Source organism: Balaenoptera borealis, assembly GCF_965194805.1.
Source record: "Balaenoptera borealis genome assembly, chromosome: 4".
Taxonomy (NCBI): Eukaryota; Metazoa; Chordata; class Mammalia; order Artiodactyla; family Balaenopteridae; genus Balaenoptera; species Balaenoptera borealis.
The window spans coordinates 74,560,730-74,585,685 of NC_138861.1; the positions used below are offsets into that span (position 1 = coordinate 74,560,730).

General features: G+C 45.8%; 1 protein-coding gene and 1 long non-coding RNA gene across 4 annotated transcripts in view; one reads left to right on the top strand and one right to left on the bottom strand.

The window, feature by feature from the left end:
* The window catches only part of LOC309627954, a 467,251-nt gene that overhangs the window by 271,929 nt on the left and 170,366 nt on the right, over positions 1-24,956 (top strand). The gene's annotated exons all lie outside the window — the stretch shown is intronic.
* Positions 1-24,956, bottom strand: part of LOC309627834 (bifunctional phosphoribosylaminoimidazole carboxylase/phosphoribosylaminoimidazole succinocarboxamide synthetase) — a 384,443-nt gene that overhangs the window by 120,933 nt on the left and 238,554 nt on the right. For 2 of the 3 annotated variants that reach the window (XM_082390052.1, XM_082390053.1), the window contains exons 4-8: positions 21,721-21,885; positions 19,823-19,891; positions 17,826-17,939; positions 17,086-17,268; positions 13,663-16,432 (exon numbers count right to left, since the gene is read on the bottom strand). In XM_082390052.1, coding sequence (XP_082246178.1) covers positions 13,663-16,432; positions 17,086-17,268; positions 17,826-17,939; positions 19,823-19,891; positions 21,721-21,831 — 3,247 coding nt within the window. In that variant the 5' untranslated portion in view covers positions 21,832-21,885. The remainder of the gene's footprint in view (positions 1-13,662; positions 16,433-17,085; positions 17,269-17,825; positions 17,940-19,822; positions 19,892-21,720; positions 21,886-24,956) is intronic. The other variant, XM_082390054.1, reaches the window with a different exon arrangement.

Genomic DNA, 24,956 nt, shown 5'->3' on the forward strand with positions numbered 1-24,956 from the left:
ATTTTTTTAAAAAACTAAAACTGAAACTGAAAGGAGTTTTTGATTAGTTAACCAGAAGATCAAAAAATATTTACCACTTCGAGCATTCTGCTTAACTGAGAAGCTTTACGTACATTGGAACAAAATGAGTTTCACCTTTTTACTCAAGGGCTGTGTAACACCTGTGTGTAAAATGGCTAAAAACCAAATTCCCCAGATCTAAGTGATTTCCATTTAAAGCAGTTATGTAAAAGAGAGTCTCACCTGAACTTGCTTGGGAAGGTCATTCAAGCAACAGGCCAGTTTCCTGCCAACAACTTTGACTGGGTTTATCACAAGGGTCGAAATACCTTTAAAGTATAATTGCCTAAACTTACAGTTGACTAAAATAATTTGAAAAGATAAATCTCTAGCCAGATTTTTATCTTCTTAGATCTGTAGTTTGAATAGTACATCCTGGAGTTATGGACCAGACTCTTTGAAAGGCTGTAACATAATATGTATTAAGGGCCTAACAGGTCTGGATTGTAGTTGGGGATCAATAAACAGAAAACAGGATGTTAAAATGGGACTCATGCCTGAGTTTCAGCCAGGGATGCCCCAAAAGGTCGTAACAAATAATAAATGGCACTTACTCCCGTGTTGTGAAGTGATGTGCTTGATCACCTACTCAGGACTAGCCAACGAGGTGACCAAAACAGCCACCTCAAGGTCCTAGGAAAATCAGAGCTGAGGCAGAAGCAGCCAGAGTAGAGAATTTCTTTGAAAAACATTGTTGGAGCATGGTGTGTTCCCACGTCCTCTCCCCAGCAGAGGAAAGGGGGCTAAGCCAAGTGAGAGGATCTCTAATGAGACCACTCAGACAAACTCCTGGAGTCTGTGGGGCACAGACTTGAGGTTCTATTCACACCAGGAAAAGTCCAAAGGCAAGGACAGTGGCTGCCAGGGGCCTGGAGAAGAGGCGTTTGTGCTGGGAAGACATCTGTTACTGAGTGATGCTTGAGGTTCAGGTGCTAGCCATGTGGATGGGGGAGAGAGGGGCAGTCTGGAGGGGAAGCAGGGACCCAGGGCTGCCTGGAGGAGGCACCACTGAAGTAAGGGAATTGCAGGAGGAGAAAGAGCCCAGGTGGCACATGAGAGGTCTGAGGAACACACAGAAGAATCAACACTGAACATCCCCCAAGAGCAGTGAACGTTGCTGCCTCACCTCTCTCCCTTCCTTCGCTCCAGCTATGGAGCCTGTTTGTGGGCCAGGAGGAAGGGCAGAAGTCGACCACGCCTGCATCCCCACTTTAGGCGTTTCAGCCCAAAGCAGGCCAAATTAGGAGGGAGACACTTAGTTTGAAATACTGTTTGGAGTTTGATTATGACACTGGAGGCAGCATATTAATTACTAACATGAGATAGTTGTTACTAAAGGTGCCTAGAGGACTTTTTACTATCAAAAAGTAGCTGAAAAGATAGAAAGAACTCCAACTCAACAACAACTAAAAAACCCAATTAAAAAATGGGCAAAGGACTTAAATGGACATTTCTCCTAAAAAGACATACAAATGACCAACAGCATATGAAAAGGTGCTCAACATCATTAATCATCAGGGAAATACAATCAAAACCACAATGAGGTATCACCTCACATCTGTGAGAATGGCACGTGTGTGTGTGTGTGTGTGTGTGTGTATCTCCCAGAAAATAACAAGCGTTGACCAGAATGTGGAGAAATTAGAACACTTGAGTGATGCAGGTGGGATATAAAATGGTGCAGGCACTATGGAAACAGTAGGGTGGTTCCTCAAAAAATTAAAAATAGAATTACCATATGATCCAGCAATTCCACTTCTGGGTATTTATCCAAAAGAATTGAAAACAGGATCTAGAAAAGATATTTGCACACCCATGTTCATAGCAGCACTATTCACGATAACCAATAGGTGGAAGCAACCCAAATGTCCATCAACAGATGAATGAATAAACAAAATGTGGTGTATACATACAATGGGATATTATTCAGCCTTAAAAAGGAAGGAAATTCTAATAGATAACTAATGAGAACCTATTGTATAGCACAAGGAACTCTACTCAATGCTCTGTGGTGCCCTAACTGGGAAGGAAACCCAAAAGAGAGGGGATACAGGTATATGTATAGCTGATTCACTTTGCTGTACAGCAGAAACTAACACAACATTCTAAAGCAACCATATGCCAATAAAAATTAATTAAAAAAAAAAAGGAAATTCTGACACATGCTACAATATGGACAAACCTTAAAAACATTATATTAAGTGGAAGAAGCCAGTCACAAAAGGACAAATACTGCATGATTCCACATATATAAGGTATCTAGAGTAGTCAGATTCATAGAGACAGAAAGTGAAACAGTGGCTGCCAGGGGCTAGGGGAGATGAAAACGGGAATTGATTAACGGATATAGAGTTTCAGTTTTGCAAGAAAAAGTTCTGGATATTGGTTGTACAACAATGTGAATGTAGCATTACTGAACTATACACTGAGAAATGGTTAAGATAGTAAATTTTACATTATGTATCTTTTACCACAATAAAAAAAACTTGTAAAAGTGACTGAAAGAATTATGCCCAAGATATTATCCAAGAGATGGGGGAAAAATGAGAATCACAGATCAGATTTTTAAAAACAGCCCCAAAAAATAAAATAAATAAAACAAGGTTTTGCTAAATTCTGTGGAATTTTTGAACAATTTTTTGGAACAAATATATGACTATGGTCATTCAGTCCAAGAAGTAACATTAAGAACATTTATGTAAAAAGTGTTTCTAAAGGCTTAATTACAGCATTTCACAAATACCAGGTGAGAATTACGGCAAGAAGTCCTAGGATAACAAATGGGAAGATCATTTAACCTGGGAAAGAACCCCTCATCCAGGTTTTACGACTGCGAGGAGCAGGCAAGGCACCTAACTTTTTGGATGTTGATGTCCTCATCTGTAAAATGGAGCCAGGACAATCCACATGTGCTGTGAGATTAAATGAGATGCTGTAAACAAAAGCACTTTGTAAGTGATTAAGCACAAAGGATGACTGTTGTTGAAATTTTCCGAAACAGTAAAATCCCTAACTTAAGTCCAGGTTTTAAAAGACAGAGAAGTTCTTTGTTAATCGCATAATCTTTTTAATGGGGGAGTTCAAAGTGTCTAATTAAAATTTTATTTTGTGACAATGCTTAATTAAACCTATTCTCTTTCGTTCTAAACTCACTGGATGAGGAGAACCACAGCCAGCCCACTGAAGTTCCCCCCTCTAGGTTCTGGGGAGACGAGCAAGTGCCTCCTGGCATCTAATCACTGCTCCTGTAGGTCACTTCTTGGAGAAAGGACTACTTAGTATCTGTTCTACCCATTGGAAGGAGGTGAGAATCTCAGAATGAGATGATATCTGGTGATATCTATAATCAAAGCATTGGAGGAAAGACACTGGGGGATTATTATTGCTATTTCCATTCCCACTGGAGTGGGTTCAGTCAGTGCCTTCCCAGTGCCTTGTCCCATGTATTGGTCCTTGCTGAGCTCCACCTAGGGAATGGAGACCTCTTTCTAAATTGGTGTCCCCCAAAAAATGTGTGTGTCTGCCTTAAAGGATGTGCAAGGCAATTCACTGAGAGTGAAGAAAGAAAAGATTAAAATTTCTATTTACCTATTTTAAAATCTAGAAATAATAGAATCAAGCTTTTCTAATTCTGAATACCCAGATGCAGACACCTCACTCAGCCCATGTATCAGAAGGCCGTGTATAACAAATGGTATGTTTAAGGACTCTGGAGGCGGGGAGGGATCGAGATGGCAGAGTAGGAAGATGTAGAGCTCTCACCTCCTGCCACAAACACATTAAAAATACATCTACATGCAGAACACTGTTCATGGAACACTAGCTGGAAACTGGCAGAAGAACTCCTATACAACCAAAGCTGCAAGAAAGAGTTCCACGTGACTGGGTAGGATGGAAAAAAAGGCATAGGGTTGGGACCCCTGCCCCTGAGGGGGATCTGAAAGGAAGAGAAGGTCTGTATGGGCGGACCCTTGCCCTGGGGAGCCAGCAGGTTGAGCCACAGACTGGGCATCCCAATCCTAGTGTTGTACATGGAGGAGACAAGTCCCCTTGGCTGCCGGGAGAACCTCTGGGACAGACAGAAGGGCTGGAGAAGCCTAGACTCTACTCGTGAGGAGTGTGCATGCACTGGCTGGTCAACAATCATGGTGGAGAGAACTCTGCACTGGTGGCTGCCACCTTGCCGCACTCCCCAGTCTGAGCTGGGTGAACACCCCAGCCCCACTCACTCCACACCGCCGCGTGGCGTGAAACCTGGGCCAACTGGCCCCCTGGGGAAAGACTCAGTCTAGCTACACAGACAGACTGGGGGCCCTGGGTGTGATCCGGGTGGGGTGGTGGTCACTGTCAGTGTGCGCTCAGGCGGCCCCACAGAAGCATGCCACAGTTTGTCTCCCAGCCTAGCAAGAGTGCCCCACCCGCTCCACACTGCAGCTTGGCTCTGGATCTGGGGCAGACAGGTCCTGGGAGAAAACTGCCACAGAGGCAGCCCGGATTTCTGGTGGCAGCATGGCCATCTCAATTCCTGCAGCCACAACACCCGGATCCCCAGCCCCAGCCTACTCCACACCACAGCCTTGCACCAGATGGAGGATGAACACAACAGGGGAAGGGACATAACCCTGGGCTGCATCTGAGCAGAGCCGTGGACGCCTACAAAGGAGGTGCACAGGTCCTCTGGATGCGTGGGCCTCACTCGCTTCAGCAATCCCCTCCTTTAGGGCAGGGCATACACTAAAGGGGAACAGAGCCTGATCGAGCCCAACCCACAAGGCTACTCCAACAACTGGGGAGCACACCTCACTGCTATCGGGGTGGCAAGAGCCACAGAGCAGAGAGGAAGTCCCATCTCACACCCTGCATAGGCTTTAGATCCCCCAACACCAACCACACCCTTTCTCAAGGTGATAACGGCCAGCACACCCTGAGGAAAGGCATGGCTGGCATCCATATCAAACCAGGCCTCATACCAAAGACACTGGACACACATAATCTACACAGGGATGCTCCCACGTAAAAACACTCCTTCAAGACCACAACAGATAATGTTTCTCCTACATGCACCGAGACAGATAAAGTTAAGTAAAATGAAAAGGCAGAAGAACTACTCCCAATTAAAAGAGCAAAAGAAATTCCCTGAAAGAACAAATAATGAAACAGAGCTCACTAGTCTACCAGACCCCAGTTCAAAAAGGTGGTAATAAAAATGCTAACTGAATTAAGAAAGACTATTAATAGAAATGCAGATCACTGTAACAAGGAACTAGAAATTACAAAGATGAACCAATGAAAAACATAATTCAATTGCCAAGATTTAAAAAAAAAAAAAAAAAGTAATCTAGATGCAATGAATAGCTGACCAAATGACACAGAAGAGTAAGTGACCTGGAAGACAGAATAATGGAAACCACCCAATCAGAACACCAGACAGAAAAACAAATGAAAAAAAAAAAAAAAAAAAAGAAAGCAACTGGGATTTCCCTGGTGGTCCAGTGGTTAAGACTCTGCACTACAAATGTGTGCGTGTGTCGGGGGGGGGGGGGGCCTGGGTTCAATCCCTGGTTGGGGAACTAAGATCCCACATGCTGCGTGGTGTGGCAAAAAAGAAAAAGAGCAACATACAAGACCTATGGTATATATAAAACTTGCCAGCCTATGCATAATAGGGGTTCTAAAAGGAGAAGTAGGAGAGAAGGGGATTAAAAATGTATTTGAAAAAACTATGGCTGAAAACTTCCCAAAGTTAAAAGAAGGAAACAGAAATCCAGGTACAAGAAGCTCAGAGTGTCCCAAACAAGATGAATCCAAACAGAACCACAAGAAGACATATCATAATTAAAATGGCAAAAGTTAGAGAGAGGATTCTAAAGGCAGCAAGAGAAAAACAGACTCATTTACAAGGGAATCACCATAAGGCTATGAGCTGATTTCTCTGCAGAAACTTTGCAGGCCAGAAGGGAGTGTAATAATATATTCAAAGTCCTGTAAGGGAAAAACTTGCAACCTAGGATACTCTTCCCAGTAAGATTATCATTTAGAATAGGAGGAGAGATAAAGAATTTCTCAGACAAGCAAAAACTAAAAGAATTCAGCAATACTAAACTTACTCTAACAGAAATATTGAAGGGTCTTCTCTAAATAGAAAAGAAGCAAGGATCTGTAGGAAAGGGAAAATCATGATAGGAAAGGCGAACCTAGAGTAAGGATTGAAGATCACCTAAATAATCCAGTACTTACACTAACAAAGAAACAAAAAAATTGTAAAAGCAATTATAACTACAATAAACAGTAAAAGGATAAGCATGAAGATGTAAAATAGGACAGCAAAATCACAAAATGTGAGGGAGGGGAGTATAATACTAGATCTTTTAAAATGTATTTGAAGTTGAATGACTATCAGTTTAAAGCAAGTAGATACAGTTATGGGTCAACATATAGGAACTCCATCATAAGCACATATCAAAAACATACCATAGATTCATGAAAACCAAAAATAAAGGAACTGAAGCATACTACAAAAGAAAATCATCAAACCACAAAAGGAAAAACAAAAAGAAGAAGAAATGAACAAAAAAACTATAAAAACAATTGGAAAACAAGGATTAAAATGGTAATAAGTACATGCCTATCAGTAATTACTTTATGTCAAATGTCAAAGGACTAAATGCTCTGATCAAAGACATAGAGTGGCTGATTGGATAAAAAAAAAATAAGAACCTACAATATGCAGCCTACAAGAGACCCCCTTCAGGGCAAAAGTCATACATAAAGTGAAGGGATGGAAAAAGATATGTCATGCAAGTGGAAACAACAAGAAAGCGGCGGGGGGGTGGGGGGGAGGGGGGAGAAGGGTGGGTGGGTGGGTAGCAATACTCATATCAGACAAAATAAACTTTAAAACAAGGGCCATAAAGAAAGACAAAGAAGGGCATTATATAATGATAAAGGGATCAATACAAGAAGAGGATATTACACTCGTTAACATATACTCACCTAATATAGAAGCACCTAAATAAATAAAGCAAATACTAACAGACATAAGGGGAGAAATAGACAATAATAGTAGGAGACTAACACCCCACCGACATCAACTGTCAGACCTTGCAGACAGAAAATCAACAAGGCAAGAGGTCCTAAATGACACGCTAGGCCAGTTGGACTTAAATGATATCTACAGGACACTATATCCAAAAAAAGCAGCATACACATTCTTTTCAAATGCATGTAGAAAGTTCTCTAGGAAAGACCACATACTAGGTCACAAAACAAGCCTCAACAATTTCAAAAGGACAGAAATTACATCAAGCGTATTTTCTGACCACAGCAGTATGTAACTAGAAATCAATTACAGAAAGCAAAACGGGAAAAGAACAATGCGGAGACTAAACAGCATGCTATTAAAGAACCAATCAATGATGAAATCAAAGAAGAAATCAGAAAATACCTCAAGACAAATGAAAATGAAAACACAACTTTACAAAATCTATGGGATGCAGAAAAGACGTTCTAACATGGATGTTGATAGCAATACAGGCCTTCCTCAATAAACAAGAAAAACCTCAAATAAACAACCTAACCTACCACCTACAAGAATGAGAAAAAGAACAAATAAAGCCCAAAGTCAGTGGAAGGAAGGAAATAATAAAGATTAGAGAGGAAATAAATAAAATAGAGATTTTAAAAAAATAGAAAAGATCAATAAAACCAAGAGCTTATTTTTTGAAAAGATAGACAAAAATTGACAAACCTCTAGCCAGGCTAAACAAGAAGAAAAGAGAGAGGACTCAAATAAACAAAATAAGAAATGAAAGAGGAAAAATAACCAATATCACAGAAACAAAAAATCATAAGAGAATACTATGAAAAGTTGTATGCCAACTTAGAAGAAACTGGACAACTTAGAAGAAATAAAAAATTTTCTAGAAAAATTTCTCAGCCTGCTGACTGAGTCGAGAAGAAACAGACAATTTGAACAGACTGAACACTAGAAGTGAAATAGAATCTGTAATTTAAAAACAAAAAACAAAAAAACCTCCCTACAAAAGTCAAGGACCAGATGCCTTCACTGGAGAATTCTACAAAACATATAAAGAACTTAAACCGATCCTTCTCAAACTAGTCCCCAAAAATTGAAGAGGAGGGAACACTCCCAAATTCATTCTACGAGGCCACTGTTACCCTAATACCAAAACCAGACAAAGACACTACAAAAAAAATTACAGGCCAATATCTTTGATGAATATAGATGCAAAAATCCTCAACGAAGTATTAGCAAACGAATCCAATGACACATAAAAAGGATTGCACACCATGATCAAGTTGGATTCATTCCAGGGTCACAAGGATGATTCAACATACACAAAAATCAATGTGATACACCACATTAACAAAAGGAAAGACAAAAATCACATGATCATCTCAACAGACACAGAAAAAGTATTTGACAAAATTCAACATCCATTCACATCAAAAACTCTCATCAAAGTGGGTATAGAGGGAACATATCTCAACATAATAAAGGCCATTTACGACAAACTCACAACCAACATCATACTCAACAGTGAAAAGCTGAAAGCCTTCCCACTAAATTCAGGAACAAGACAAGACTCTCACCACTTCTATTCAACATAGCACTGGAAGTACTAGCAACAGCAATCAGACCAGAAAAAGAAGTAACAGGTATCCAAATTGGAAGGGAAGAGGTAAAACTGTCACTATTTACAGATGGCATGATATTCAATATAGAAAACCCTAAAGTCTCCACACAAAAAATATTAGAACTAACAAATGAATTCAGCAAGGTAGTAGGATACATGATTAATAAATAGAAATCTGTTGTGTTTCTATACACTTAACAATAAACTGTCAGAAAAAGTAAAAAACCCAAAAAATCCCATTTAAAAATCACATCAAAAAAATACCTAGAAATAAACTTAACCAAGGAGATGAAAGACCTATATGCTGAAAAGTAGAAAACATTGATAAAGGAAACTGAAGATGATTCAAAGAAATGGAAAGATATCTCATGCTCTTCGATTGGAAGAATTAATGTTGTTAAAAATGGCCATACCACCCAAAACAATCTACAGATTTAATGCAATCCCTATCAAAATACCCATGACATTTTTCACAGAACTAGAACAAATAATCCTAAAATTTATATGGAACCACAAAAGACCCAGAATTGCCATAGCAATCCGGAGAAAAAAGAAGAAAGCTGGAGGTATAACCTTTCCAGACTTCAGACGATACTACAAAGCTACAGTAATCAAAACAGCATGATATTAGCACAAAGAGAGACATAAATCAATGGAACAGAATAGAGAGCCCAGAAATAAACCCACACACCTACAGTCAATTAATCTACAACAAAGGAAGCAAGAATATACAATGGAGAAAAGAGAGTCTCTTCAGCAAGTGGTGTTGGGAAGGTGGACAGCTACATGTAAAGAAACTAGAACATTCCTTCACACCATACACAAAAAGAAACTCAAAATGGTTTAAAGATCTTAATATAAGAAATGACACCATAAAACTGCTAGAAGAGAACACAGGTGAAACATTCTTGACGTAAATTGTAGTAATATTTTCTTAGATCAGTCTCCTGATGCAAAAGATATAAAAAGCAGAAATAAGCAAATGTAACCCAATCAAACTTAAAAGCTCTTGTACAAGGAAGGAAACCATCAACAAAATGAAAACTCAACCTACAGAATGGGAGAAAATATTTGCAAACAATGCAAACAATAAGGGGTTAATATGCAAAATATACAAACAGCTCATATGACTCAGTATCAAAAAGACAAACAGGGACTTCCCTGGCTGTCCAGTGGCTAAGACGCCATGCTTCCACTACAGGGGGCGCAGGTTCGATCCCTCGTCAGGGAACTAAGATCCCGCATGCCGTGTGGTGCGCCCAAAAAATAGAAGAAACACAAAAAGACAAACAACCCAATCAAAAAATGCGCAGAAGACCTCAATAGACATTTTTCCACAGAAGATATACAGATGGCTAACAGGCACATGAAAAGATGCTCAATAATGCTAATTATTAGAGAAATGCAAATCAAAACCACAATGAGGTATCACCTCACACAGGTCAGAATGGCTGTCATCAAAAAGTCTACAGATAATAAATACTGGAAAAGATGTGGAGAAAAGGGAACCTTCCTACACTGTTGGTGGGAATGTAAAATGGTGCCATCACAATGAAGAACAGTAGGGAGGTTCCTTAAAAAACTAAACATAGAACTACCATGTGATCCAGCAATTCCACTCCTGGGTGTACATATGGTGGAAAAAATGAAAACTCTGATTCAAAAAGATACATGCACCTCAGTGTTCACAGCAGCACTATTTACAATAGTCAAGATGTGGAAGCAACCCAAATGCCCATCAACAGATAACTGACTGGGCTTCGCTGCTGGCGCAGTGGTTAAGAATCCGCCTGCCAATGCAGGGGACACGGGTTTGAGTCCTGGTCCGGGAAGATCCCACATGCCGCAGAGCAACTAAGCCCGTGCACCACAACTACTGAGCCTGCGCTCTAGAGCCCGCGTGCCACAACTACTGAAGCCCGCACACCTAGAGCCCGGTGCTCCGCACCAAGAGAAGCCACCGCAATGAGAAGTCCGTGCACCGCAATGAAGAGTAGCCCCCACTCGCCACAACTAGAGAAAGCCTGCGCACAGCAACGAAGACCCAACACAGCCAAAAATAAAATAAATAAAATAAAAATAAAGGTTAAAAAAACCCCACAGATAATTGACTTAAGATGTGATATATATATATATATGTGTATATATTTATATATGTGTGTGTGTGTATATATAGTGGGATACTCAGCCATAAAAACGAATGAAATATCGCCTTTTGCAGCAACATGGATTTACCTAGAGAATATTATGCTTAGTGAAAAAAGTCAGAGAAAGACAAATACTATATGATATCACATGCGAAATCTAAAAAATAATACAAATGACTGTATACAAAACAGAAACAGATTAACAGACATAGAAAACAAACTTATGGTTACCAAAGAGGACAGGGAAGTGGGAGGGACAAATTAGGAGTATGGGGTTAACAGATACAAACTTCTATACATAAAATATATAAGCAACAAGGGAATTATACCCAATATCCTGTAACAACCTATAATGGAATATAACCTACAAAAAAACGCACAAAAAATGAATCACTATGCTGTACACCTGAAACTAACACAGTATTGTAAATCAACTACACTTCAATTTCAAAAATTTGGAAATAAAGACAGACAGACAGACTCTGGAGGGAAGCTGGGAGTGCTGTGATACGATGCAGGGAGAGGACTTGCATTCTTGTCCTCATTTGTTTTGCTTATTTGCATTGTGAGTTTCAGCAGTTCAGTGAGTTTATGGCATATCATATCTTCTCTGAACCAGATGATCTGTTATGAAATGGACAAATGGTGTAAAGAAATTCCAGTAAACAAACCACAGATTGGGATATACTACTAATAATGCAAGCATAACAACACGGCAGAGCTGTCACGCTCTTTGCCTGATACTTGGTGCAGAAATCAGATCTGACAAGAAGGTGGCCAAAGAAAATAAAAAGCAGCACCATGATTTGCAATGTGGATTTACATCCACTGTATTTTCAGTGAACCTCACCCTAAGTACATATGGTGCTCCACGGGTTTTAGCTAATGATGGTATTGTATGTATACAGTTGACACATAAATTGGAGGTCCAGGCTTAACGTTTTTATCCTGATAAGGTGTTCAATTAAACAAAGTTGGTCAGCCCAGGCCTGGAGTCGCATAGCGTGTAAAACCCCAATGGTCTTAGGTAGAAACCACCATATGGTCCTTGCTCTCATGCTTCTTTTCTACCAAATAAAGAAAAATTCAATTAGCAGAGACTGTTAGCCCAGAATCTGGATACTGAGAAAGAAAACAGGGGCAGCAACAGTTTTTGGTAGAAAACTGTAAGAATTCTCTCTAAGAGAAAGAAGCAGTACAGAGCGTTATTTCTCTGGGAGAAGACAAGAGAGTGATAGAGCGGGTCAGTCTGTGAACTCTGATGATACCACCAAAGCTAACCGCACAAAAGCTAATGTCAAAACTGAAAATGGGGGTTCCGGTTCAAGAGGGTGACATAGGAGGATCCTGAACTCCCCTCCTCCCACGGACACACTGGGTTTACAGCCCCATACTGAACAATTCCTTCTGAAAGAAATCCAGAAACTAGCTGAGTGACTTCAACACATCAAGGGAACAGAAAAAAAAAACCACATGGAAATGGGTAGGAGAGGCTGAGACACAATCTCGCCATAAACCCCATCCCCAGCAGAGTGACCCACAACCAGGAGGGAATTCAGAACTCCCCGTCTCTCTCTGAGGAGCAAAGGTTTGGACCCCACATCTGGAACCTCATCTGTTAAGACTTCCACCTGAGTGACAGGCCCCCAAAACATCTAGCTCTGAAAGCCAATGGGGCTTATGTCCACGAGACCCACAAGGCCATAAGGAAACTAAGGCACAGATCTTAACAGGCTTGTGGGGACTTACCGTGGCTATCCCCCCAGAGCCCAGCGCAGAGGTAAAACAACAACAAAAACCTGAAAAATGGGTTCCTCTTCGGCAGGACAAACAGAAACCAATAGGGAGATATGGTCTGGACACTGCTAATCAACATGCTGGTCCAAGAAACCAAGCAAGGTTTGGTTATAAAGGACGGTAGCGTCTTCCATGAGGCAAGTAACCAAACCAACATCTCTGGGAAACAGCTCTTTTCTCTGCAAAAATCACCCCAAACCTAAAGAATTAACCTAAATCTTCCCTAAAAAACCTGAGGGGAGAATTTCTCTGAGAAATATGAGTAACTTCCTGGGCTATGAACCACACCTGACCACCTACTCTGCAAAACAGAAAAGAAAAAGTATCAGATGAAGGTTCTTGGGGCCCCAAAGCCAATCCAAGTGATCACCACGCTGCCCCAAACATCCAGCATGAAGAAACACTAGGGGCAGGCAGGAGTAACGGTCGCCCTAAAATTTCCTTATCGGAGGGCTTCTCAGTGGCAAGCTGGTGGGGTCAGGATGCATATGTGGGCATTGTGCATTAAATTGAGACAAACTTCATTATGCACACAGAGGCTCCTGAGGGGGACTGTCCAAAGCCCCCTAACTTCCCACCTGGGTGCCGCTAGTGCCCAGAGACAGAACACAGACACTGGTCTAGGAAACTCCAGTCTTTACTGTCACTGCACAGGCCCCTCATAAAGATTAATAACATCTGCATTAACTTGGACAACGTTTCAATTTCCACTGCCAACCGAAAGCGAATCAGTCTGTGCCAGCACCTCCAACTTATTACTTGGGTAAGTAAGGATCATTAACGGTGTGAACTACAGACACGCAACAGTCAGTCCACATTTCCAAAACGGTAAAGAGAAATAAAGAGCCTCACCATGATCCATAAGTGAGGGCACCTGGGGAACGGGGCACCAGGCTCTAATTAAAGAAGTGCTCCAACGCCAGCTCCGGGGGCTACTTCCGGCCCTGGGCACGGACAACAGGCTGGACAGAGGCAGAGTTTTGCAACCTACAGTTACGCACCTTTCCTCCCCGCCTCGGGTGTTGCGGAAGGCTTTTCTTGCCGGGCGGCAGACAGAGCCGGGGAAGCTGGCTTCCTCTCTGTTTCCACCTCTTCCTCCTCATCCCGCTTCTGGTCCTTCCTCTCCTCAGTCGGCGGGGCTGAGGGTATCCGGGGGTCCCCGTTGTCCCGGCCCTCCTTGCACGGCTCGCCGGGCTCCGGGTCAGGCTTCCCCGCCCGGCGAGCCAACAGCTCCACCAAGTAGGGCCTGCTCAGCTTGGAGATCGGGGAGGACGGTGGAGTCTGGCCCGCGGGCTTGGGAGCCAGGGCTGGCTTCTGGGCCAAGGGCGTTCTGTTTGCTGCCCTGTCCCGCTCTGGAGCCGGGGGCTGGCTGCTGGCTGCTGGGGGCCCAGGCTGGGCTGCAAGAGGAGACTGGCTGGGAGGGCTTTCAGCAGAGTCCTTCCAGGGAGCCGGGGCTTGCTTCCTCTCGGGGGGGAGGGACGGGCCATGCTTGAGGGCCGCAGCCTCTGTCTCTCTCTCTCCAGCTGTGCTCCCCGGAGCTGACGGTGCCCCACTGATACTGTCCCCCATGCTGCCGTGCTTTTTCTTCTTCTTTTGTTCTGTTTGTTGGTCGCAGTGGAAGCGCAAGGAGTAGTTGGTCCTTCTCAATTTTATTCCAAAAGGGGAAGCTTTATCCTCCCCACCTGGCATCACGGGCTCCGGCTTTCCTACTCCACCTGTGGTCTCGCTGTCCGAAGTGACCACGGGTTCTGCTTGGGCCACTGCTTTCTGTGGAGGGTAAGGAAGGCTTGGAACAAGGAAAGATGGAAGGTCTTTGGCAAATTTGCACCCCTCTGTGGTGTCCGTTGGCTCCTGGTGCGCCCCCGGTTTCTCTGCACCCTTCACGGGCTCTTTAGTATCAGCAGCAGCAAGCTGGGGCCGAGCCTCTTCGCTGGGGCCCGGCAGGGATCTTTTTCTAATGCTTTCCGCTTCCGTGTTCTGTTTGGAGGTCTCCCAGCCCCCATCAGAGAATTTCTGCCAGGCAGGCTTAATGGAGAACTTTGCATTTACCGGCGGGGTCCTCCGGAGGTTCCCGCGGGAATCACATCGGCCCCTGGGAGTGTGTTCATCACCCGGCCGAGACTCGTCTCTCTCGCCGCGCTGGTCACTCTCTGCATTCTTCAGGATTCTGGACCGAATGGAAGCCCATTCAGCGAGCGCGGCCATGCTGCTCGGAGACTCCTGTGAGGGCCTGGTCTTCCCACTTCCTGCCCGGGGGTCGCCTGGGGCTCGGGGTGGGTTCTCCAGGGCAGGGACATCTACGTGCTTCTTTTCTTCTGACAAGCCCAGAAGAGACTTGCACGCTGTGTCCTTGATCTGGCTCAGGTTGACGGCTGGGCCGCAGAGCTGGGCTCCCGTAACCAGAATGGCCGTGTGTGGGATGCTCAGGGACGAGGGCAGGGCGTGGGAAGCCGGGCTGGCTTTGGGGACCTTTGGCTCTTGGGGACCAGAGGCGAGCCCCTCGTCTTTCATGGGCTTCACCGGGCTCAGATTGACTTTGGGGAAGAGAATTTGTTTCCCTCCAGATGACACCTGGAAAGTGTAGGGTCTGGGCATGGTCTGCCTCTCATCTACCTCCTGCCATCTGAGTTCCTCCACCTTTCTGTCTGTTTCTGGAGCGGCAGCTTCTTTCTTCTCTCCTGGAGCCAACGCCTCTTCCACCTGGGCCTCTTGTTTCTGGGGCGGCTCTGCGTTGGTTTCTTCCCTCTCTTCCTGCCATCCACAACGATGATCCCCGGGAACATCCCCCTGCTTTCCGGGCTGCTCGCCTGATGGCTCAGTGGCCTCTTGGCTCTGCTTCACCCAAATACTCGGTTCCTCAGAGTTTTCTCTTGGCTTCTCGAGTTTCAGGTGTTCCTGTTCTGCTTTCTCTGCAATGTCGCTCTGAAATGGGCTCCTCAAGCCGCTTTTGTGGTCCAGCAGCGGCTGATTCTCCTCTTCCACTCTCGGTGCTTCCTGAAGCTTCTTTTCCGCTTCCTGCCTGCTCTTCGCCTCCGCGTCCTCCCGCAGTCTCTGCGCCTCCAGCTCTTCCTGCCTTCTGAGCTCCTGCATCCGTTTCTCCTCCTCCTCCCGCTGCCTCTGCGCCTCCAGCTCCTGCCGCCTGAGCTCCTCCCGCCGCCTCTCCTCTTCCAGCCGCTGCTTCTCGGCCGCCCGCCGCCTCTGCTCCTCCAGTCTTCTGAGTTCCTCTAACGCTCTTTCCTCTTCTTCCCGCCGCAGCTCCTCGGCCTCCTGCCGGCCCCGAGCCTCCAGCTCCTCCTGCTGCGCGCGTCTCTCCAGGCGCCGCGCCTCTTCCTCCAGGCGTCTCTGCTCCTTGGCTTCTGGGGGCCCTCCTTCGTCTTGCTCCCTCCGCTCTGGGTCTCGGCAGCCTGGCTCTTCCGGACTCTGTGCCGCCTCTTCACGCTGCCTCTTTGCTGCCTCTAGCTGTACTTCTCCCTCCTCTTCCTCCCCTTCCTCCTCCAAGAGCTCCTCCTGCCTTCTTTTCTCCTCCCAAAGCCTCCTCTCCAGGGCCTGGAGCCTCTGCTCTTCCAGGCGTCGCCTCTCTGCCGCTTCGGCCTTTTGCCGTTTGCACTTGGCCTCAAGTTCTTGCCAGTATTCTTCTTGGCGTCGCTTCTCTTCCTCCGAGTCCAGCGCCTCTGGCTCCTCTTCATGCCAGATTGGCTTGTCTTCTCCAGGGTGCCCATTCTGGTCTAGGGACAGCTGATGCCGGAAGCCACCTTGCTCGTTCTGTCGATCCTAACATTGGTAAGGGAAACAGAATTAGCTTTCCTTGTGCACAGGCTACCATTACAATCCTATTCACAATGCGGGTGGCCCTCCTAATCTCAAAAGTAGGAGTAGCGTTCCCCTCTCTACGCACAGAGACAGGTAACCTCGGGTATCCCTCACACCAAGAGTAAACTGGGGGTGGGGAAAAGAATTTCATCTTTGTGTTTCCTCTCTACATGTCATCCTCAAATTCCTTTTTTTTTTTTTAATACACGTGAATAATCATAGGAAAACTGGTAGTCCAGCATTAGAAAGGTGAGGAAAAATGAGATTTGCGCTTCATCAATATCCCCCGAAACTTGTGACTGAGAAGTCTAATCAAACTGAAGAAGCTTTGGCTAAGCCATAGCACAGGAAAGTGGGCCATCCTTCTGCTGCGAAGCACACAGTATCCGGAGCCCCTCGGAAGGCAGCCTCTCTCTCTGAGGTCCACCAGCCACCGGCGGGCAACAAGTCAGAAAGGGTGGTGGAAAGGAAATGGGCCCCTTCACCCTTGTGCCTGAAACACAGCCATCCCCGACAGGGACAGACCGAGTTCCTTCCATAGGCCCCTCACAGCACCATCCTGCTAGGCAACATTAATGCCCAGCCAGCAAGGGTGTCTGCCAGGCCGTACATACCCCGACAAGTCGCCTGTGCCTCCTTGACACCCTCTGTTTTTTTGGCTTAATGGACAGTTTGTGCTTGGCGGCACTGTTGTCCAGGCGGGCGATGGCCAGGGGGATGGCATCTAGGTTGACGCTTTCGATGGTGCTGGCAGAGGAGAAGTGCCTTTTTGGCCGAGACGGTTTAACTGGAGCAGCCTACAGTGGAGATTGAAACATGAAGTCAGTCCGGATCAGAGAACGACCTGCAGGGAATCCCGGAATGGCAGCACTTGTTGGAGCTTGCACCTTGCCCAGCCTGGCCCAGGAGATGCTGGCAAGCGGTCAGGGCTCGTGGGCACAGTGAAGTGAACACTGCTTTTATAATCAAAAGACGCTGAGTATTTGTTTTGCCAGTGATAATCTGTATTAACTTGTAAAGGTCATTTAATCTTTCAGGGACTAATTTTCCTACTCTGAATGGTACGGGGGTTAGATTAGATCAGGGGTCAGTAAGACATAGTCAAGGTGGTCCAGTCCTGCCTGAAGACTGTTTGGGTGAATAAAGTTTTCCTGGCACAGAGCTACACCATTGCCCTCAGCTGCCTTTGCGCTAAAAGGAAGAGCAGGGCAAAGCAGAGTCTGGTAGTTGCAATTTATGGCCACAAGGCCTAAAATAAGTAGTAGTTTGCTAAACCCTGGACTAGCTCATCTCTATGCTAAGAACTCTGTAATTCTAAGAGCCTCCCACTGCCACAGACATGGTGTGTACATACCTCAGCTCCTACTTTAGCCTCTTCAAACAGGGAATGTATCTTTCTGGCCTTTGTATCAATCCTCTTTATGCCCAAGTAGCAAATCTCATTTGGTAAGTGCTCAATAAATATTTGCTAAAAGAATGAAGGAACAATAAAGTATAATAACCTCTCTGCCTAGGGCGTAAAATTTCTAATCAGCAAAAATGTTTTAGCACCATCATGCCAAAGTCACCGAGCACTGGTGCAATGGAAGCGAAAAGGAGGAGGCCTGGGTGAGAAGGTGAAGGGCAGAAATGTGCTACACCCAGGGGAAAGGCAATTCTGCAAAGGATGAACCGCAGAACTGCTCGCGGCTCTGTAATACAGGTGTGGTCACTTAAAAAAGCGCAACCTCAGACCAACCGTATACATTTAGTTATAGGTCAGAGAGACCGAGGCTCACAGTCCACGCTGAATCAGATGGTAAGAAGCCACACCTGTAACTTCAGAGTACTCACAGGCAAGCGGCGAGGCAAGGGCTCCTGGCCACAGCACGCCACCGCCACCGCGCAGCAGAGGGCGCTCACGGCCCTAACTGCCTTCCCCAGCAGCTAAGATACGGGCTCAGCATCAGCGGAGGCCAGGGTTCCCCTGTTTTGACTGTGTCCGTGCACTGTAAGGGCAGAGTCAATGGGGTTTAGCTGGTGGCTTTGCTTTTTGCAATTATCTTCCATATATATATATATATTTATTTATCTTCCTTATTTATTTATTTATTTATGGCTGTGTTGGGTCTTCGTTTCTGTGCGAGGGCTTTCTCTAGTTGCGGCAAGTGGGGGCCACTCTTCATCGCGGTGCATGGGCCTCTCACTGTCGCGGCCTCTCTTGTTGTGGAGCACAGGCTCCAGATGCGCAGGCTCAGTAGTTGTGGCTCACGGGCCCAGCTGCTCCGTGGCATGTGGGATCTTCGCAGACCAGGGCTCGAACCCGTGTCCCCTGCATTGGCAGGCAGATTCTCAACCACTGCGCCACCAGGGAAGCCCTATCTTCCATATTTATGCACAAAGATAAAGGAGCCAGCTAGCTCCAAGAGCAAAACGAACGCTCAGTAAATACTAATTTATGACAAGAAGCACGGAAGTAAGGAAAAATAATCCCAGCCTTTGGTCTCCTAAGCTTTTATTTATTTATGGTTATCTTTATAATAGGTGTCAAATTCTAAACTACTGTTGAAGAGAGATGAATTAAACATTTATTTCCACCCCCTAATGGATGCGTGAGTAAAAGGAGTTAAAGCCAAATGTGATAGATTGAAGACACAGATAAAGCATTTCAAGCTGAGATTTAATGCCATGTTTCGTTTCTAGTTATTCAAGCTGGGCCTCTTCATCTGGGTGGTGGAACTGTCTTGAGTCATCCCCTTCAGAAGACTCAGGGACATGCCCTGTTCTCACCGTACTGTCTGCCAGACCCTGGGAAGACCCCTGGACCCCTGTGCAGGTGAAAGGTCCTCATGGGAGCGGACTGGCCTCTGTAGAAGAGGCGCACGGGATCTCCACAGGACTCCCTAGGCTTCTGCAGGTAACGTCCCAGGTTTCAGTGGAACGTGTGTAAGTTAAAAACCAAAAATACACACAAGTAGAGAAATGCTAAGGTCTTTTGGGGGGCATCTCTAAATAGAAGGAGGCTTTTCCTTACACACTCTTTACCTTCAGGTGTTTTTGAATGTTTTTTTCAATGGCTTACCGGTGTCTTAAAATACATGCTGCACCTAGGAAAACCACCAACACCTGAGACTCCAAACACAGGCATGGTGAGAGTGTGGCTCTTTTTCAGAGCAGGGTTCAGTTCCAGCAGTTACATCACCATAGCAACAGACGGTCCAACATCTACCACTGGTTGCATTTTGCAGGAATTTAAAGTAATGGACAAAGGTAGCATTTATGAATGGAAAAGTGAGGCAGCAGATCGCCCAACAAAAGGAAGAATGGAACTTAAAGTAAGGAAGCTACATACACAAGTTCAAATCGTATTACCTTCTCTTCCATCTCACTTCCGGCTCCAGGCGGGTTCAGAGGACTCAGAGAACTTGGCGTCTCACTGGACTGGAACAGTAGAGAGAGTGCTCAAGTCAAACGCCAGCACAGGAAGTCCTGGGCAGACAACCAGACAGTGTCTGTGCAGGCAAGGGCCACCCCCTCCTCCACGCAGGGGCGCAACTGGCTGCAGAGAGCCGGCAGGTTCACGGCGGGGACTCTGCTAACGTCCGGACTCCACCAGGGCTCCTGAGGCACGGTGTGTGCTCCCCTCTCCCCCGAGTTCAACACATTTCCCATCTGGGCGGTCTCCAACCTCAGTCCTTGAGGTGTTTCCCCACTGATGAGAGAATCTCAGGTGCTGCCCTGCTGCCACCCTACCTGGGAAGCAGGGCTCCAACTTCAGAGCTCTCGGCTTTGCTGGCTGCCTTCCACCCCATGAAGAGGAAAGAGGGCCCTTCCAGGGGCACACAGGGGCTGGGCTGAGGAGGTGGGTGACCAGAGGAGGCAAGAAAACTTGGAAGGAAGGGAGGAAGGAAGGAGAAGACCCTCCTCTCATTAGAATGTAAACTACACGGAGGCAGCCCCTTGTCTAATCCGGCCCATCTCTGCGATGCCCACAGCTGGGGGAGCACCTGCTGAACGAATGACCCTCCTTCTCCCCCAGGCCACAGTGCCCTGCACTTATTAGATCTTCAGTAACAGGGAAGACATTTGCTTTGGTCCACAGGAAATCCCTGAATCAAGGCTGATGGCCCATGCTGCTGCCCAGCACTCAAGAGGCTGGAGAGAGCATTGTTGGACCAGTGGGAGAGACGGGCCCCATGCCTGCTTCACCACCACGTACGAGTGTGGGCGCCAGGAGTCACCAGGGCCAGGGCCAGGGCCAGGCAGAGATGGGCAACAGAGGAGATTGTCCATCTTTTCTTTCCTTCCTTCCTTTGCTCTACAAGTCACTTATCTTTTGTTCTACTCTTACGACATATTAGCTGATAACAAGCACGACTTCTTCCAGGGGCATCTTAATAACACCCAATGTCATTTCAGGTACCATGGTAGGCACAGCACAGAGAATACTTTCTTTTAAGCATGGGAAGACTCAGAGCCTCAGCTAGAGAACAGTTTATCTAGCTACTGGTAGGACTTTTCTTCCTTTTCCCATAAGAGGCCTGAGGGTGTCCCTTCTGCTGCTAGAGCGACTCTCATTTCAGGATATACTCAGAGTGTTTCTTTCAAAGTGTCAAGAGACCAAATTTAGATACGACAGTGCTGGACCAGTGTGACTTTCTTTCCACACTAAGTAGACTTCAAGCTGGTCTGTTTGATATGTTCTGTCTTATTGAGCACCTACTTCTTTCCTCATTTCCCTTTAAATTAGTCCAATTCGACAAGTAATCATTCAGCGCTCCTAAGTAAGCAGTAACGATGTCCTGGGGAGACAGAGACATGTAAGATCCAGATTGTCCTCAAGGAACTCAACGTTTAGAGATGCAGAGAAAATAGTTACGTGGACCCAGATGCAGATGGAGTATAAATGTGTAAGGAGCACTAAGGATGCACAGTGAAGGCACAGAGGAGATAGCGCAGCTTGGAGGTGAGGCCGGGCAAGGCTCCCAGAAGAGGTGGGTCAGCCCGAGTCTCCGAGAGTAAGTGGAAGACACTGGGAAGAGCTGGTGCGAGGGGCACTTCTCCCCTGCCTCCCCCTCTTCCAAGCTGGCCCCCCTGCAGATCAAGGCACTGGCCCGGGAAGTGCCCTCCAGCCCTGGGCTACTCATCAGGAAAGCTTCTCCCACCTTATTCCCCACATTGCAGACCCCAGGGTTACTGATGCCCCTGTCCACTGCCCAGCACCCTCCTGGGCTTATTAGCAATCAAGTCATTCCCTGGAGGAGCCTTACTTTGTTCTCGGTGTCTGAGAGGATGACGTCCTGCTGAGCCACAATTTCCATGGGACTGGTCAGGAACGGATCCTCTTCCAAGTGAGCCTCGCCACTGTCTGCCTTCTTCATGGGAATGGCATTGGGTGGTGGCTGCCCAAACTTGATGTTCGTGCCCAACTGTCGCTGGAGAGAAACAAAAGAAAGACGTTCTGAAGCAGTGAAGCGGTTCACAATAACCACAGCCAGAATACCCATAGCTAGCAGGCACTGAGGCATATTCTGTACACGACCGGTTTCCAGACTAGACACCATGCCAGTAAACCCTGATGCGGTCCTGTAATAACTGAATTTGTTTCCTGGTATTTCTCTCCCACCTTCGAGCCATGAGCTTTTTCATCCAGCCACCTCTTTCATGGAGATGCCAACATTTCCAGGGGCGTAGAGAGACCAAAAGTTGGGTATGACAAAAATTTTTTGATTAACCTATGAGTTTATTTATATAAAAGTCTTTTAAGGGTACCAAAATTGGATAGAAAATCGCTTCATGAAATGCAGAAACCACTGGGGGAAATCAAGACCCTTGTGGTTGCACAAAGAAGGGAACCCTTCAGCCTTTTTGGACATACTCCCCTTGAATATTTATGTTTCATCTACCTTCCTCACCAACCCCAAACATCCTGTTTGGGTTACAGTGGGTACCACTGCCAAATGGAAGAAGGCCCCAGGGCCCACAAGTCTTTCCATGATTGATGCTGAGTTCACGGAAAAAATGGAAGCAATCTTGTCCTGCCAATAGGACGGCCTCTTCGCCTTGCTGCAGCTACCCACTGTGCCCTACGGGCCAGAAGGAACCAAGTGGGTAAGGGACAGAGAAGGAGGCCAGAGGACGGGCCAAAGAGGGACTGATCACTGGTGGGAGGGAGCTGAATGGATGGGGAGAAGGAGGGAAAAACGGGATAGAAATTAGGAAGATAAATAGTATTCAGAATTAGAGAAAAGCCAGATTAAAAAAAGGAATTATATTCCCTGAAGAAAAATATATAAACATAATAGTTTTTAATAAGAGGCAAAATATTTAATGGGCTAGATATATTAGATATAAAATATTTAATGGGTAGAGAAAGTGAATGACACTCAGGAAGAAAAAGAGGTAAGCCGTGGTCATCTGAAAGATTACTGTACTGAATCGAACATATTGTACAAACTACTGCCTTTATCTACATCAGGGATTCTCAAGCTCCACGCTACTGACATTTGAGGCCAGATAATTCTTTGTTGTGGGAGCTGTCCTGTGCACTGCAGGACGTTTAGCATCACCCCAGGACAGCAGATGCTAGTAGCAACCCCTCTTCAACCTGTTTAGACAACCAAAAATGCCTCCAGGCTTTGTCCAATGTCCCCTGGGGGCTAAAGTCACCTCCGGCTGAGAATTACTGCTCTAGATCTAGGTACTTGGGTTTCACAGTCTTTTTATGCTTCAAAGGAAAAAAAAATAGAGACTACATTATCTGATATTTATCTCTAATGTGGCCAATATTTAATCCCACAAAGCTGCAAAAAGCCTTAGCAATCACATTATCCAACCCCCTCACTTTACAAAAAAAGTCAGAGGTCCAGTGGGGAGAGGTGACCGGCCCAAGCTTATGGAAAGAATGAGTGGTCCCAAAGGGATTTGAATCCATGTCTTCTAAACCACATTCAGTGTTATTTTCATTGCACTCCACTGGTTCTCATAAATTTAACGTTGCACTTCCTTCTTCTTTTAGGGGCAGAAAGAAAGAGAGGATGCAGCATTTTTACTACCTCACTGAAGTTCCCCAGCAGAGGACTCCCTCGAGGGAAATATGCCCCTTCTCTCTCTGAACTCCAGGGTATCAAATCCACCCACCTTCACTCAGCTCCCCCTCGGCCTTGCATGGTGGATGGTGAGATTGCAGAGACATGAAAGAGATGAGCCCCAGGCCCCCCTCCCCACATCCCGGGGGCACGCACCCCAGCATGCCAAGTCAGGAGCACAGAGAGACAAGGACTCGTATTTGATCTGCTGGTATCTCAGCCTCAGCCTGGCTCTCCTGGCACCCCAGGGAGGGAGCACACATCAAAAGCCTGAGTTCAGCCAGTGAAGTACAGCTTGAGCAGCCTAAAAGGGTTTTGGGGAGGAGAAGGCTGAAAAAGGGTATCTTCTAAAAACAAGTTTAGCAGGAAGCGGCAGTTAGTATCTACTCTAAGCAGATCAATAAGCAGGCACAGTTAGAACAGCCGATGGTATCAGACGAGAGGACACGGTGTAACAAAGCCACAGGCCCGTCTCACTTGCTGCCCTGTGGGAGAGGGACGGGGACGTGGGCAGAAGTGGCAGGAGGAGTTCCAGCATCCTAGTGACAGCCTGAGCAGGGATTCGTTCTGGGACTCCCAGCCCAGCCTTTGGTTGACCAGTTATCCCTTCTCTAGGAGTGCTGGCCAAGAGCTGGAAACTTTTCCCAATCACCTTAGACTGAGACCCCCTGCTGTCAGGGTGTGCCATCTACCAATGCTCTTGAATGTCTAAGATGAGGGTATTTCTTCTACTTATAATGGAAAGAATAATCCTTGAATGAGCTTCCAAGGAGAACCTGGCTTAATACCCTAAATGCCCTTTAGTTAGGATTTCTGCCACCATCACAGAAAAGAATGAATATGCTGATATTATTCTTCATTAGGGCACTTTTTAGAACACTGACATTGGTCCACCCGGATGCTTAGGATAAAAAAAAAAAAAAAAAGAAAAAGAAAATATGGCCAAATGTAATCCCAGTCTGGATTGAAATAAACTCCAAAGATGGGATGGGTATCATGGCTGCCAATGGAAAATGAAAGAGAAAATGGGAAAAAATATTAGATGCAATAAGAACAGGTGAAATAAGGTGCATGGGACAAAGCTGGGAAATGGAGAGAGTGATATTAAGAAATGAAGTAGAGAGTTAAAGAAAGAGGCAAATTGAGAGGAGGGTGCAGGGGGCAGAGAAGAGGCATAGGGAGGAGAAGCTGCAGCCTTGGTGGCAGGTACAACAGCTGAAGGGAGTGGGGTCGGGGTAGGGAAGGTGGATGGGAAAGAAGGAAGAGGAAGCGGGAGGGAGGGAGGGAGAATGTGTGTGTATACCAGAGGGTTGATTTATGCCACAGATATGTGCATCCTGGCAAAAGAAACACAATGCTGTTGCCTTTGAGAGTAACGATGAGCATCTCCATAAAACAGCTGGATTTAAAATCCCTCT